The sequence below is a fragment of the Apodemus sylvaticus genome, chromosome 8, assembly GCF_947179515.1.
Source record: "Apodemus sylvaticus chromosome 8, mApoSyl1.1, whole genome shotgun sequence".
Lineage (NCBI taxonomy): Eukaryota > Metazoa > Chordata > Mammalia > Rodentia > Muridae > Apodemus > Apodemus sylvaticus.
Window position 1 is genome coordinate 24,149,657 of NC_067479.1, and position 16,999 is coordinate 24,166,655.

At 45.4% G+C, this 16,999-nt stretch overlaps 1 protein-coding gene across 4 annotated transcripts in view; it reads right to left on the minus strand.

The window, feature by feature from the left end:
* Lmo7 (LIM domain 7) overlaps window positions 1–15,862 on the minus strand; it is a 207,550-nt gene extending 191,688 nt beyond the window's left edge. For all 4 annotated transcript variants that reach the window (XM_052190774.1, XM_052190775.1, XM_052190773.1 and 1 more), the window contains exon 1: window positions 15,585–15,862. In XM_052190774.1, the coding sequence (XP_052046734.1) occupies window positions 15,585–15,653 (69 nt within the window). In that variant the 5' untranslated portion in view covers window positions 15,654–15,862. The remainder of the gene's footprint in view (window positions 1–15,584) is intronic.
* Between the last annotated feature and the right edge of the window lie 1,137 nt (window positions 15,863–16,999).

The window sequence follows — 16,999 nt, forward strand, 5'->3', positions numbered from 1 at the left end:
ATACACACGCACGCACAAGCACATACATCAGCTTCTGCTTCCAAATTATCACTATCAACCGGCTGCATATTTCTCTTCTTTGGTCCTCAAGACACAGACAGCAGCACAGGAACTTAAGACCCTGACACACACGGACAACAAGACTCAGGAAGGAGAACACAGTGTAGAAACTCCTAGAAGACAGACAGTGGACGGAGCAGAGGGACTGGCTGGGTGGAGTGGCGTCTGCACTGTGGAGAAGGCAAGTGGATCCTGCCGAGGCTGGGACTGCAAGTGTTCCCAGGAAAGCCTTGAATGCAGAGAGACACCAAGCTGGTCCTTCTAGAGCAACATCATATGAAGAGCTGGGCTGGCTACACGGAAGAAAAAAAAAAACGGGACAAAACCACCAGACACTTCAAAGAGGCTTGCAACTTAAAGACCAAGGTTAAAAGGAAAATGAAAACAAAACCGCTAAGTACAACAGATAATGCAGGAACAGCAGAAATGTTAAAGAAATCACTGGACGCTACTACAGGAATGGCAATCGTAATAAAGGAAAAGTCTAGGAAATGGAAACACTGGAATATGGCATGAGAGACACGCATTGTCTACCTGATATCGCCAACCCCTAAGCAATGGAAGTACAACACATCCAACTAGAAGCATTCCTGATTCCCTCACAAATCGCATGGACTTTCGGGAAAGTTCTTTACGGTGTTGGCAAGACTTGCTCATGGTTCTTCAAGTCGGGGCCCTTCAAGGCCTGGACATGCCCCAAGCTAGAGATCTTTGACAAGCTTTTAGTCCTAGGCCAAATGCTGAGACACTGGCCACGTGTTAAGTTTGTGCCCCACAACAGCCCACCTAAGTTGTGAGTTCCCCAAAAGTGCTTAGTGTTACAAAGTATTTTAACATCACATTGGCCATCCTAAGCAATGAGCGTTGCCGTTAGCAAACTGGATATGGAAACCTGAATTTTAAGTGACTTGGCAGTCATCAAGGAGCCAGAAAAACATCTGGAAATTATTAAGCCAAGAGGAGTCATTTCCTTACATAAAAAGGATTACTAAGAGTGGCAGGGTGGCTGTCAACCACATTCCTCTACCAGACCTAAGTCCAAATTTCAAAAGCATCAGCTACTTGGCAAGTTGTACCTTTCAGGTCTGACAAGCATTTTCCAAGTCTAAAAATGTTTGCAAATTGGCTTAAAAACAGACAGTCGTATAAACTTTATCCTTTGAATAAAATACCTAAAAAAATGCACTTTCCTTTATTCACGAACTATAAAAGTGTCTTCTTTTCTAAAACGGCTCATTTTTAGGAGAGCAGCACAAAGCATCCTTCTTGGAAAGGAACTGGCAATTGTCTTTTCCAGACTGAATGCAGCAGACGAGGTGAATTAACAGGGTGAGTGTCTCAAGCACACAAGCACGTAAGGGGGACCTCAAAGAAAAGGGCACATAAAAGACAAAGAATAGTGGAGACAGACATATAAATGCCTGTAGAAAGACATCAAAAATAATGTATTTGAAAAAAAACTTAATGCATGAATGTACACACCCAGTTCATCATACTTGATGCCACTTAAGAAGGAAGGAACACTGAATGAAAGAACATATAAAAGCATTTCCAGAGAGAGAAATGTGGAATTGATTTCCTCCACGGTAAACAGTCTCCTAAGCTAACTAGCCTTACATTTTTTTATAAGTCAGTTAATGGGTTTTATGGATCATTTTAAAAACTTTTTTTAGGTTTATTGGTTTTTATTTATGTTTCTGAGTCTTGGGGCTGCATGTATGTCTGCGCACCATGCACCTACGGCACAAAAGGAGGCTAGAAGAGGGCCTGAGATCTCTGGCAACTCGAGTCATCTATGGTTATGAGTCACCAATTGGGCTGGGATCGAACCCAAGTCTCTCCAAGCTAGGTACCAATCATCTTAACTCTCAACTTGACTGGATTTAAATCACCATTAAAACATGTGTTTTGGTGTGTCCAGAAAGAGTTAAACCTTTAAAAGGGAGGCCTGGTGTGTGTGTGTGTGTTTGTGTGTGTGTGTGTGTGTGTGTCTGTGTGTCTGTGTTTCTGTGTGTGTGTGTGTGGTGCACACAGACAGATCTCTTGAGTTCAAGGCCAGCCTGGTCTACATGAATTCCAGGACAGCCTGGACTACCCAGAGGAACCATGTCTTGAAAATCAAAAGGAGGAGGAAGAAGAGAAGAGGAGGAGGAGAAGGAGGCTGGAGAGATGACTCAGAGGTTAAGAGTACTGGTTGCTCTGAGTTTAATTCCCATCAACCACATGGTAGCTATTCATGTACAATGAAATCTGGTGCCCTCTTCTGGAGTACAGGCATACGTGTAGGCAGCACACTATACACAGTGATTAAATAAACCTTTAAAAAAGAAGGGGAAGGAGGAGGAGGAGGAGCAGCAAGGCCCATTCTGAAGGCAGACAGTGCGATTCCATGGCGCCCGAGATTCTACAGAAGGAGAAGGTGAGCTGAGACCCAGCAGTCATCTTTCTCAGCTTCCCGGTTGTAGAAGAAATGCAACCAGCCACCTACCTCACATTCCCGCCACCATGACACACTGTAGCCAAAAATGAGCAGTTCCTTCCATGGCTTTTGTCATGTATATCGTACCAGTAACAAGAGGAGTAAGTAAGGAACAAGAAAGAACTGGTAGTGGACCAGTCAGAATGAAGCCAGGGTGGGGTAGCAGAATTCAAAAGCAGCATCCATCTGCAGTGCTCCCGCACTGTTCGTCCTTTCCGACTTCAAACCCTTAAGGTAAATGGATATTTTATTGCATCTTTAAGAAGTTGGACTGAGGAGACATCAGTAGATAAAATGTTTGCAGTGAGGACCAGAGTTCATATCCCCAGAACCCACATCAAAGTCAGACAGGCTGACAGCAACCTGAAATCCCAGCATTTTCCTGGCACCCATGTGGCGGCTCACAAGGCCAGTTCCAGGGGATCTGACACGCTCACACCAATACATATAAGGAAATAAATAAATTTTTATTTTATTTATTTTATTTATTTTTGGTTTTTGTGAGACAGGGTTTCTCTGTATAGCCCTGGCTGTCCTGGAACTCACTCTGTAGACCAGGCTGGCCTCGAACCTGCCTCTGCCTCCCAAGTGCTGGGATTAAAGGCGTGTGCCACCACTGGAAATGTCCCTTTGGTTCAAGGCTTGGTGCCCATCTGGAGACACTACTTGGGGAGGTTTTGGAAACCTTAGGGTCTTGGCTGGAAGAGGTAGGTTGGGGTGTGGGGTTCCCTTGAGGTGTGTGTCATATCATAGGTGCCCCCTTCCTGACCACCATTCCAGCTGCTTTGCTCTGCTGCGTGACTCCTACCTTGATAGTCCTACTCACCCCTGGCCCAGAGTCAAAAGATGACCTTGAACTTCTGACCTTCCTGCTTCCACCTCCCGAGGGCAGTTTCCGTGGCTCTGGGGACAGGTACAAGCCTTCTGCCAACTGCTCTACATCTTCATTCCCACAACTGTCGGGTTTTTCCATTTTTAAATTTAGCTCAGGTTGAGAAATAAGAAAAGTAAGCAAGGTAAGCAAGCGGCACATACAGGAGCAGCCAATAACACGGCAGGATATACGCACGTCAACACCTCAGGTGCTGCTACCAAAGACACCCAGAAAGCAGGTGGGCAAGAGGAAAGAGGAGAGGAGAAAATGCAAAACAACAAAGCAGACGAGAGCCTGGAACGTTCTAGTAGGTGAAGCAAAAGTCAGAGAGTGCTTCTCTCAGCTAAGAGCCCAGTTCTGCCAGCATGTGCTGTAGGAGGTTCTGGGAAGAAGCTCAACAACTCTGAGCCTCTCTCCTCACCTGTCTAAAAAGAAGTTATAGTGATAGCAAGCACCCTTTCCTGAACGTCATGGTGTGTAAGAATAATAAAAAGGCAAGATGAGAGACAGTCAGTGCAGACCCACGCAGACTCGGACAAGGGTCTTTGTTCAGACCTCCCTTCCCTTCATTCCGGAACAAAGCTCCTTTGAAATCATCCCTGCTTGGTTGTCTGTAGCCTTTCAGAACAATTCCTCTAAAAAACGCATATAAAGTGTAGCACTGTGACAGATCAGGGAGCCCTGGGGTCTTCGTTGGAACATGAGGGACACTGTTTGCTGCCCTCAGATGTTTTATTATTTTATTACTTCCCTTTCCAAAGGGAACCTTGAGCTATGACCCCAGGTAGCAATGAACTTGCAATCTTTCTGTCTTACTTCCTAATTACTGGGATTGCAGGCACGCATCACCAAACGGGGTATCACTTCTTTTATCTCTAGAGGCAGTGAAGGCGTCTTCTGCTCCTCTTGTGTGGTGGTTTGAATAAGAATGGTCCCCCACAGGCTAATATATTTTGAATACTTAGTCCACCATTAGAGAAACGGTTTGATAAGGATTAAGAAGTATGGCCTTGTTAGAGAGGTGTCCCGGACAGGGTGGAGCTTTGGGGTCTCAAAAGCCCATGCCATTCCCAGCTAGCTTTCTCCACTTTGCCTCCTGCTTGTGGATAAGGATGTAAGCTCTCAAGTACTGCTCACCAGCACCATGCTTGCCTGCCTGCGGCCATACTCCTCACGATGGACTCACCCTCTGAACTGTAAGCCCCAATAAAACTCTTCTATAAGTTGCATTCGGTCAACTTATAGTTGTGTCTGTTTGCAGCAATAGTAAAGTAGCCAAGACAGGCTGCCATCGCAATCTGGGATCAGTGAGAGCTTTTGCATGAACAGATTCCCACGGTCCCATGATAATGGTCTGCCCCCAATGTGGGATGCCAGCTAAGAAGACTCGCCTTCACCCTGCACATTGTCTTCAGTGTTTTCCTTACTGTGCTTGTTTCTTTGGGGACATGTTTAGAATCGACTGAGCAGAGTCAATTTTTCATGGTTTGAACTTGCTTTTTAACAAGCATGACTAGAACTTGCTCGATCTTGAGCTGGGAAGGAAAAAAAAAAAAAAACCTAAATCCCAGCATGACAAAGTTAACTTCTCCTGTTGAGTGAAGCAGTGCCAAGAAGTCAGTTACATCACAGGCTAAAAAGATCTCAAGTATTAAACATTAAAAGACATGCGTTCTTTAATCCACATGCTTGCCCAGAAAATACTTACTGAGTACATATTAAATACCTACCACTATTTGGAGCTTGAAAGAGAAATGAGTCCTTACACATAAGACATTGATGTTCTAGAGACTAACAAGTGCAAAACCAAGTCCTGGAGAGAGTCATGAACATACAAGCATAGAGTGAAGGAAAGGTATGAGAACGCGACAGTCACCGAGAGAGAGCCAGGTAAAGCCAGGTGATTTCTTTCTCCAGAAGAAATGCACCCTAAGCTAAAAACCTTCTTTTCTCATTTGGGGAAGAGTAGGAAGAGCCTATGGAGGAGGAGGGAGGTTGGAAGGAAGCAGGAAGAGGTGAGTGGGTCATGTGGGGCCCTGGAGCCTCTGCCTTCAAAGCTGGGATTCAGAGCTGGAAGGTGCGCACACAGAGGGTAGGTGCCTGCCCAGCACCCATGAAGCCTGAGGGATGGTTCCCATAAACTGACAAGTTTCTCCCCATCAAGAAACTGATCAGACACTAAGTCAAAAAGTAAAGACACCAGGTCTCTTCTTTTTGTTTTCTTTTCCTTCTTTTTTATATGAAATAAAACTTTAAGCTCTCATGAGAAAAAAAATTACAAAGCCAAAGTTTACTATGAGGTTGGAAACAGCTGTATAATTTGAAGCATGATCAACCACCAACAAACAAGATACATAAATGTAGGCTGGCATATGCCAAGTCTTTTATGAGATTTCGTATCAGATATACTCCTTAGATATGACTTAATATCATACCCTAACTCAAAGGAGAACTCAATGTCACCATATAAAAATGTTCCCAGGACTATGACTATTCTCTCTCTCTCTCTCTCTCTCTCTCTCTCTCTCTCTCTCTCTCTCTCTCTCACACACACATACATACATACACATACACACACACACACACACAAGAATTGTTTAACAGGTAGAGATGCCTGCCACTAAGCCTGACAACCTGAGCTCAATCTCTAGAACCAACCTGTCAGAGAACTGTCCTCTGACTTCCGCAAGCACATCAAGACACATTTGTGCATGCACACAGAAGCACATGCACACACAAACACACCAATGCATGCACACACATATGAACACATGAACACACATATGAACACATGAACACACATGCATACACACTCATATACTTGGATACACATATACACATTTACACACGAATGCACACATACACACACAGGAATCCATACATGCCTCACACACAAACACACATGCGCATAAGCATACACATGCATGCACATGTGCATATACATAAAATCAATAAGCAAGTATTTGGGTTGTTTAAAGACATTAAAATAGGTGGGTGCTTGTTGGGAAGGAGCGTTTCAGTGGCAGAAAAAGAGTGAGAGGGTAAGAAAGTAACAACCAAAATGCATTAAGACATATGTTTAAAACTGTCAAAGAAGAAGGAAGGAAGGAAGGAAGGAAGGAAGAAGAAAGAAAGAAAGACAGACAGACATTCTCCTTTTGGGCTGGAGAGATAGTTCAGCAGTTAAGAATGAGTACTGCAGGCCGGGCAGTGGTGGCACACACCTTTAATCCCAGCAACTGGGAGGCAGAGGCAGGCTGATTTCTGAGTTCGAAGCCAGCCTGTTCTACAGAGTGAGTTCCAGGACAGCCAGGGCTACACAGAGAAACCCTGTCTCGAAAAACCAAAAAATAAAAGAATGAGTACTGCTCCTGCAAAAGACCCTTGTTCCGTTGCCAGCATCCATGTGATGATCTGCTCACAACTCCTTCCCACTCCAGACCTGGTGTTCTCTCAGGGTCTCCACTCTCATTTACACTACAAGTAAGTGGAGGTGTCCCTGCCAGTGACAATTAGCACTGCATGCTGTGATGGCCCTCAAACTATCTCATTGTAACCAGCAAACTTCTACAAACTCTGCCCACTAATCCTAACCAGGACTTTGCTAAGCTCTTCCTTCTCTACAGTGCTTGAAGATGAAGAGAACGTCCTGGTTCTCTGCACCATTGTCAAGAGACCCCTAAGCCCTGGGCTGAACATGCAGTGCCCAGGATGAGAGCCAGTCTTCCAGGAGGCTGTCTATGGTATTGTATAATCTTTGAGAAGGCTGTCAGTTTGCCAGCTGTGACTCATCTCTGGGCTTCCTTGTAGATTCATCTTTAGCAAAGGAGCCGGGTGGCTAAGTAACTCTGGCTCGTTCTTTTGCAGATATGACAGCTATTACCTTTATTAAGCTTCAGTACCTCAAACATGTCCTCACAGAAGCACACCCAATAATTACCTTTGGAAACTGGGGAGTAAGCACAGCTAGCCCTAACTTTATCATTTCTTCCAGGCTCCGACACACTCTAGATCGGTAACAGGCTTAAGATCTAAAAACAACAATTAAACAAACCAGCCTCTGGCTGGACGGACGCAAACATTCATTCATCAAACATTTGAGATCTGTCTGTCCAGAACTTGTAGAGCAAGACGACAACGCTTGGCATGTCGAGTCTGAACGTGCTCTAGGTATCCAGGGGAGGAAGAATAGTACAAGGAGTATCAGAGCTCACTGAGTTAAAACAAATCCAGAGCTCACCGAGTCGATCTAAGCCCTCCCTGTCACATACATGGGAAAGGACAATGCCTCACTTGCTTAGGAGCTGACAGATGTGAGGATAGCCTTGCACTTTACCTATGGCTGAAGAAATGCCATCAGCTGAGTCGGATTAGCCTTCTGTGACGTCACTGAAATGAGGTAACTCTCCTTGTCTTGGCTTTGCCTTCCTCAGGGAGTCAACTGTGACATAAATGGATAACCAACGTCCTGAGAAAAAGGGCATCTCCTTATCTGCTTATTTAGAGGAAAGAAGCCACTATGGATGTCCAGACTTGACCAAAGTATCTGAATCCTGCTGTGGGTAGCAAATTCACTCCCAGCTGGCCCTCATCACCTTTTGACCCACCTCCAGGTGAGGTGATGTTGTTACATCGAAGGCATAGGCTGTCCTTTCTATTACTTTATGTGCACATCCACTTCTAGATTCTAGTCCGCCAGAGAAGAATCCAGAAGGGCAGAGGTGCTGGGGCCCTCCCAGTTCCTCAGAACTTGAGCTTTCTGCTCACGCTTCCTGGAGTCAGGCTATTCTGGTAACACTGCAGCCTTGGTTCCTATTTGAGAATCTGTTCTCTTCCCGACAAAGAATTTTAGGAATTCCTGGCCTGGCAACACCCCCCCTCTTTCGTAGAAGCTTTAGTTGTTTGTGTGTTGTTTGTTTTACTTTCATTTTCCCAGAGATAGGGTTTCTGTGTAACCTTGGCTGTCCTGGAACTCTCTCTGTAGGTCAGGTTGACCTCAAACTCACAGAGATCCACCTGCCTCTGCCTAAATTCTGAGATTAAAAGCATGCACCACCACCTGGCTTCTAGGAGTTTTTTTATCAAACAGATACTTTGTTCAAGACAGAGTGGAAAGTCACACAACAAAGGAGAGGGAGAGGGGGAAATACAATTAGAAGGTTTCTTGGCTATTCAAACACAGTAATCTATGCAGCTAGAAGTTCTCAATGACAGCTCCACTAGAGAGGTGGAGCCCACTGGGCACTTCTGGAATTTTCTTGAGTAGGAAAGACACACACTCTTGTCCCTTGACTGATGTGCTCCAGATGCACTACACAGCTCCTACAGGTGGGCACTCAAAATCTATGTTTCACTGTATATACAACATTTTCTCAGAACATTCTGCTATAAGTCACACCCTGGAGTTACATTGCATGCAAAGCCCATGTGTTTAAAAGCTGCCACGCCCTAGCCCAACAGACCAGTGTACTAGGGTCTCAAAGGCTGCCCTGTCAGACTCAGTAGGCCCACTTGGGCTGCCCCTCGGTGCCATCACAAGCTGTGCACGTGGCTTTACAGCGGTGACCTGGGTGTGCTGTCTATTAGCTTGTCTCATGTGGCATGCTTCTCTGGAAAGGTTCAGGGAAGGGACTAGACTTATTGACTGAAACAATCACAATAGCCGGGGCCAGGCAAACAGTAGGCGTCTAGTACTAGTACGTGTTTCCTGGATAACTTAGTGTAAGACTCTCGGAAAGAAACTATCAAACAGAAGACAGAAAGCAGAACACTGTGTCTGTGAGGCGGAGCACGGTCAGGGCCAAGAAGACATGCTGAATGAATCCACAACTTACACACACAGACACGCAGATGAAATCCAGGCCTACAGTGAGCCCTCACAGAATGACTGCACCAGAGTCCACACAACTCGCTGATGGGAGAAGTGAGTTCTGATGGTTAGAGCTCAGCGCTCTAAATCTGTTACAGTTGTAGTCTCGATAGTATGCCTGCGCTCGCTCGGGATCCCTGCATCGCCAGGGATCATGCCAAAGACTCAAGGGAAGAAGAACACTTTCGTGCCCTCGGCGACTTGTCTCTGATGGAAAAACAAATCCGATTGTACCAGACAGTAAGAAGAGGGGCGATCAACATGGAAAAAAGGGAAGAGATGGCAGAAGTGAAGTCTAACTTTAGAGACTTCCCAGAAGGGTGGTCTAGCCTAAGTATGAAGTAACAAGGAATTCCTCAGTGATGGGTGGTCCTGTAGCTGCCAATATGGAAGGAACTGTACTGTGTGCAGAGGGAGACACAGCCATTCTTAGCACAAGTGCTTTTCAGTTCCTATCTCCTTTAAACGCACAAACGCCATGGGCTTGATAGAGAAAACTGCATAAGTAGTGAGGAAGAAAATGACTGGAATAAAAATATAACTAAGCAGGGCAGAGGACAATGAATGACATGGTAAAGGACTGCAGCCTGGCCTGTAATCCCAGCACCCGGGAGGCAGAGGCAGGCGGATTTCTGAGTCCGAGGCCAGCCTGGTCTATAGAGTGAGTTCCAGGACAGCCAGGGCTACACAGAGAAACCCCATTTCGAAAAAAGAAAAAAAACAAAAAACAAAAAAAATGAAAGTAAATAATTTTCATATGATTTCCCAGAAAATAAGGAATTATTAAGATCTGGCTTGGAGAAAATTTGTATAAAACAGCTAGTATAAGAACTGCCTATATGACTTTTCTTTTTAATTGTGTACATGCATGTATGTATGTGTATGAATGTGTGTATATATGTATGCATTCTTTTAATGTGTGTATGTGTATATATGTATGTATGTATGTGTATGCAATTTTTAATATGTGCATGAATATGTGTATGTGTATGCAATTTTTAATATGTGCATGTATATGTGTATGCAATTTTTAATATGTGCATGAATATGTGTATGTGTATGCATCCTTTTTAATGTATGCATGCATATATATGTATGTGTATGCATGTATGTATAGTCATGTGTGTATAAGTGTGTCTTCTTAATGTGTACATGCATTGTGTATGTGTGTGTATGTATATGTGCATGCATGTGTGTGCATGTATACATTCTTTTTAATGTGTGGGCATGTGTGTATGAAACCTTTTTAATGTGTGTGTGCATGTGTGCATGGGGTAGGAGGCATGTCCATTGTCACATAGGTGGCCAGAGAAGTGTATTGGGTCCCCTGGGACTAGAGCTATAGGTGGCTGTGATCTGGGACCTATACTTAGGTGCTCTGACAGAGCAGTGTTGAGCTAAGTGACTTTAATGGTAACCCATATAGACCAAAAGAAGTGGGAACTGTTCCACCAACCATGAGTAATTATGTCTATTTGTAGACGGTGAAAGGCAGCAAGGTAGCAAATGGAAGTGAAGACCAGCTATGGCCCACTGGTTAGACCTGGCATTTGTCTTATTTGAACATGACTTGAACAAATAGGTTGCTGGTGATTGACTGAGACACAGCTATTTGTTACAAATATACTCTATTTACATATCTCATTAAGTTCACTATACCAAAAAACTTTTCAGTTCAACTTGGCAAGTGAATGACAGGTGGTGATGGTGTATGCCTTTAATCCCAGCACTTGGGAGGCAAAAACAGGTAGGTGGATCTGTGAGTTCAGGGCCAGCCTGGTCTAAAGAGTGAGGGCTGCACTGAGAAACCCTATCCTAAAAAGAAAAAACAAAACAAAAAACAGAGGAGGAGGAGAAAAAGTAGTGGAGGAAGGGAGGGAGGGAGGGAGGGAGGGAGGGAGGGAGGGAAGAAAGAAGGAGGAAAGGAAGGGAGGGAGGGAGGGAGGGAGGGAGAGAGGGAAAGAGGGAAGGAAGGAGGGAAGAAGGAAAGAAAGAAGGAAGGAGGAAAGAAAGGAAGGGAGGGAGGGAAGGAAGGAAAAAGTTACATGTATTACAAAATATGATTCTCTGAATTTTGAAACATTTTCAAATGAATATTTTGTCACTCTGTATTTCAAAAGCAACAGCACACGTCCAAGAGTGTTCTTCCGCCCTCTAGACTACACTGGTGCTCAGTGAGCATTCAGAATCTTACAGACCTGAGGTCCACAGCCATGGTTAGCAAGAACACAGTTCAGAGAGAACTAGGGGTAGCATTGTGCTTATACCAGTGGTGGACCCAGAAAGCACAATTGTTTAAAACCAAAGGATTCTTTAAATTTCTAAGCTCCTTCAGCACAGAGGCAAACCAAACGGGCCTAAGGACGGAACATCTTTGAAGGGTAAAACTTGGGACAGGTGGAGGACCAGATCAATGGGAAGTAAACAAAGAGCCAGGGCTCTTCTTATTCTGGTGCCAGACCTGGCAGTGTAGCCAGGCTGGCAGCCTTCGGTGCTTTCACAGGATGATAGTGATACTGAAAGACTCAAACCAGGAGATAGCAGGAAGGGCGGGGGAGCAGGGGAGCGTTGAATCAAGGGAGCCTATTCCCTGCCAGCCATAAACACAGCTCTGCATACCTAGAGAGCAAAAAGAACTCACAGCCTGGAAACCAGTGATCAAGCTGTGAACAGCAGCCCTGGTTTTTAATCTCATCAGTACTTTATCTGTTTAAGTTGAGGGTTTGTCCCTAAGCAGACAGAGGAAACTATTAGGTATAGGAAATTAAAAGGTACAGCAGAAGCGAACTAAAATTAGCAAGTCTGGGTGGTGTTTTCAACCGCTCCATCATCTACTCTATGACCTTGCTAGGAGGGCTTTGCCTGCAAACCACTGCTCACGCTGTTTTAAACCAATGTTTAATCATAAACTAACCCTGCTACATTATTAATATTCTAAACAACATTTCCACCCAGATAATCATCTGATGTCATTCTGCTGCAATATCTTAAAGGGATCCAGTTCTAGTTTGTTTTCGCTGCAGAATTAGTTCCTGGGTGGACAAACCTGCTTAGTATCTTCCTTTTTTTTCCCTTAAGGATCGAAGTATACTTCCAAATAAAGCCAAAGAGAAGTCGGCAGAGTGACAAGAGTCCTCACATGCCACTTGCTCCACAAATCTCCCCAAAATAAACTTTAATAACTTTCGTTTTTGTTTGAAGAATGACACATTGTGCATTGGTTGTGGCAGGGAAGAAATGGAACTGGGAAGTTCATACTGACAACATGGAGTCTGCTCATCATTTAAAGTTTTACAAGGGTACTGGACTCTCTTGACCTTGGGAAAGTCAAAACTGCAGCTGAAGGGGTGGCCAGGTAGCTCAGCGGAAGAGAACCTGCATTGTAAGCGAGGTGGCTATTGTCAGACCCCAGTTCCACCACAGTAGAAAAATATAGTTCCATATAAAACTTTAGGTGATGATTTAAACCAGCAGGCTATATTCTAAACAATACTACAGGTTATAGCACATGTCCATTCCTGTATGCATGAGATGAATGAATCCTAAGCCACGAAGAGAAAACCCACAGGAAGAACAAAGCGGAGAATATTAACAAACAAGAAAACTGTAGGATACCATCTCATTCATGGTCCAGAATGCTTCAAAAAAAAAATACCTCGAAATTAACACTTTATCTTCAAACTAAGGGTTCTTGAAAGCAATAGGCTGTGGCAATGAAAGTCAGACACTCTGCTTCTTTGGGCAAAGGAATATCTTAAATACATGCCTTAGTGGGGGGGGGGGGGGGAAGACAAAGTACAAAAACAAACAAACAAAAAAACCCTAACAAGAGAAACAACTAGCATGACTTCAAATGCCCAGAGTCCTCCTAAAAAATAAATGATAAAAATTTTAAATAGGAATATGAGGCCAGGCATGGTGCTGCACACTTTAGTCCCAGCACTCTTGAACCAGAACAGGCGGGCCTGGAGATATGGCACAGTGGTTAAGAGCAGCAACTGACTGCTCTTCCAAAGGTCCTGAGTTCAAATCCCAGAACCCACATGGTAGCTCACAACCATCTGTGATAAATAAATAAATCTTAAAAAAAAAAAAAAAGAAGAAGAAGAAGAAGAACCAGAACAGGTCATCTCCAAGAGTTCAAAGCCAGCCTGGTCTACATGATACCAGGATAACTAGGGCTACCATGTCTCAAAATAAATAAATGAATAAACAAATATGAATACAAACCCATTCAAATACCTTTAAAAACACTTAACAGTGGTCCAACTAATGTGAGAATTGAAAAAGTTAATTTTAATTTCTGTAACTATATTAAAGGGATTTGACAGTAACTTTAGAAACTCGGTACTCTTCATAAACAAGGAACATACCAAATTGTCAAACCATTGCTGCTAAGCCTTTCCACAGACTGGGGCTGAGGGGGAAGAAGCACACACATATGATTGCCTTTTATACCATAGCACTTGCAAGGAGTTCATAGTACGCAAACTGTTCACAGAACTCTTCCACAATTGTAAGCACGCTAAGACATACAAGTAGTAGTGACTTTCTTAAGGTCCAGATACTAACCACTGGGTAAGAAAAGCATGATATGCACAGTTTCAGAAACAAGTATAAGTCTTGCAAATACCAACACCACCCAGGAGCTGTGAATGCCCCAAAAGTGCCAATACCACCCAGACGGCGAGTGTGCATGGAAGTGCCCCGGACCCCTTCCATCCCACACACTACGAAGAGAGAGATCAGCAAGGTCAGCTCGCTTTCTGAGATCATGCAGAGCAAACCCTACTCGTGGAAAATTACAGGTGAAGCCCTGACTTTTCCAGGTTTATGAATGAGCAAAGTTATTTCTCTTAACTCCATTGCTGGGATTTTTCCACTCTCATTTCGGCTCTGAATACACTGTTTGTAACTTCTCCCAGCCTTCCATACCCTCCCTCCCATCTCTCCAAGTCACCTTGGCACAGCTCAAAGTTTCAGCCTATAAAGGCACCAAAAGCTAACGTTTGAGACATTTTTCTACCGGCTAGAAGTGAGGTCACTCGCCATCTCCTGGCTTCTTACTAAACAGAAGGGCAACAGTTAACATTTATTAATTTTATGTTTTCCTCATAAGTACATGATATTGTGTGTGTGTGTGTGTGTGTGTGTGTGTGTGTGTGTGTGTGTGGATGGATGTGGATTCCGATGGGGGTGGAGGTGTATTCTTGGATGCCACCATTTTGGTTAAGTCACACTGGCTACTTCTGCCTCAGCAGCCCTGCCTGTCCTGGAGTTGTAGTGACCTTTTCCCCATGGCTGCTAGGGACCTAAATGCAGGTCCTCAAGCTAGTGAGACCCTACATGTGTTTCTTTAAAACATAAAATAAAATGGCTTTTTAAAAAAAGCTCCCCTTATATTCTTGGTAGCCTAATTTGAATTATTAGATATACTGAGGGGCTGCAGGTGTGATTCAGGAGTAGGTCGCCCTTATCTAGCACGCCCCAGGCCCTGAATTAAATTCCCTAGCTGTTGGATAAAGCAGCATGTGGCGCCAATAACTCCAAAATGACGTCAATGCTGGTGCGGGCAACAATTTTATAACAAGCAGTTATTCTGAGTCCCACTTTGGGAAGGATTCTTTTGACATCGCAGAGAGTCACCTTGCAAATCTAGGATTGTAACTCGGTCCTAGAGCCCAGGTGTGGGGTGCCTTGAGTTGATTCACAAGCACACATATGCACCCCCTACCTCCCAGGTTGTCAACAACAGAATAAAACATGCTAGTTCGAAGGCGACCATGTCGAGACTATCTCTCCATCACGAGAATAAAAGAAACAGATCTTGTCTGTGAGGCACAGCTGGAAGAATAGCAAGCGTCTGTAAAACAGCCTGGGGTGTTTCAGTTTCTCAACTCAAGAGAAAGAGAGGGGGAGAGGGAAGGATGACAGGCCCCCAACTCTCTAGGTTCACAGCCCATACTGAATACACTGGCAACCCAGGTGCGTGATAGGCATCTGCATTCCAAAGAAACGCACCCGAGGTCCCCAGCCTAGCTCTGTGTCCTGTTTTTTTTAGGAAGTGCCTTCACGGAGACCTCCGGGATGCGCGGTACCCAAACCTAGTGGACGCGCGCTGGGAGATCTGCAAGAAAGTCTGAGGAGGGCTAGGCATCAGAGATTGGAAAAGAAAAATTTGCACAGTACCCAAAACTGCCTCTTTACTCAGCCTAGGTCACTGGACGTAAGCTCAGATTGACTGGAAGACTCCGGCACGGAAAGTGCAAATTCATCTGCAAAGAGCTGTAAAAGACACTCACCTCCACCCATCGCTGAGCCTCCGCGAATGCAACAGAGCAATCGGCCTCGGCGTCCTCCATCCCTTCCATGACTAGGGCAAGAGAGGGAGAAAGCTGCTCAGTGGGTGCGCGCCGGGACCCAGGGCTCCCACGCGTCCCCCTCCCTATGTAGCTGCGCAGTGGAACCTAGTAGAACTTGCAGGAGTTGCTTTCTCGAAACTCCAGAAATCGGCTCAAGTGCAGCCTCCCTGGAGCTAGAGGAGGTGAAGAGGCAACTGGAAGCGGTGTGCAGAGGGAGCCGGGACTCCTGGGAACTTCAAAAGTCGCAAGCGCTGTCACCGCCCTCGACGGTAGCCCCGCCCAGCCCCACCCCCTAGGGGCCGGTCCCAGCTTCCGTCCTTGCCCCTCGCCAGGGTCCTTGCAGCCACCTCTCTGGTCAGAATTATCTGGGCGGGGAGATGCGCCCCAGCCCGCATCCTTCCCGCCTCTACCCGCCTTCCCAGTCCCGGGCTCTCTCGGGAGGCGGCGCCCCTTCTGCCTGCGGCCTGACATACCGGGAATAGCTGCACACAATTGCACCTTTCCGGGCCAAGAAACTTCCCCCGCGGGGACGCGGAGCCGCCTGGCCTCCCCGCCACTACCCTCCGGCTCCACGGAGCCTGCTGACGGGTCCCAGATGCTGCGCGGTCCCCGCCACCGCCCCGGCTTCCGGCCGCAGGTGAGGGTACCGGCCTGGGCACTGGCGGCTGCTCCCCGATCACAGGTGGGTCCGTCGGGAAGACCTGTGACTTCATTTCCCTTCTCGACACAAGGGGCTCGGTGAACCGAAGGAACTTGGCTTTTCTCCCACCTCGCCCGCCTGCTTGGCCCAGTTCTGGACATTGGCCCGCCCTCACCCCGAGAGTCAAAACCTGTACCCTTCGTGGTGTGGCAACGGTGACAGGTTTTTCAGTGTGCGCAGAGAGCCTGAGTAGGTGCTCGGGGCCAGGCCGGCAAGGTGCACAGGTGGCCCAATGCCTGTGACCTCTCCTAGGCTACTCTGGGGACTCTCTCCGGGCTCCAACCAGGGTACCCAGTACTTGACCTATGGAAGAGGATAAGATCAGCCCTTCTTTTCTGGAGGAGAAGCAACCTTTCATTCTTTTGTTTTCTTTTTCTTTCTTTTTTGTTTGTTTGTTTTCTTGATTGGTTGCTGATTAATTTTTGTGTAATTAAAACTTTTCTTTCAAACGTATGGTAGAGAAACTTGTCTACAGAAACAGCCTAGCTTCTGTGTTTAATGATCATTAGCACCCGGCCTTATCTCACTATAGAGAGGTTTAAAGTCAGATACTTCTCACCTCTTAATGTTCCATAACACTGTTTAAAAAAACAAAAACAAAAAAAAAACAACAACAACAAAAAAAACACTATCCTGCATTATCATAGACCATTTT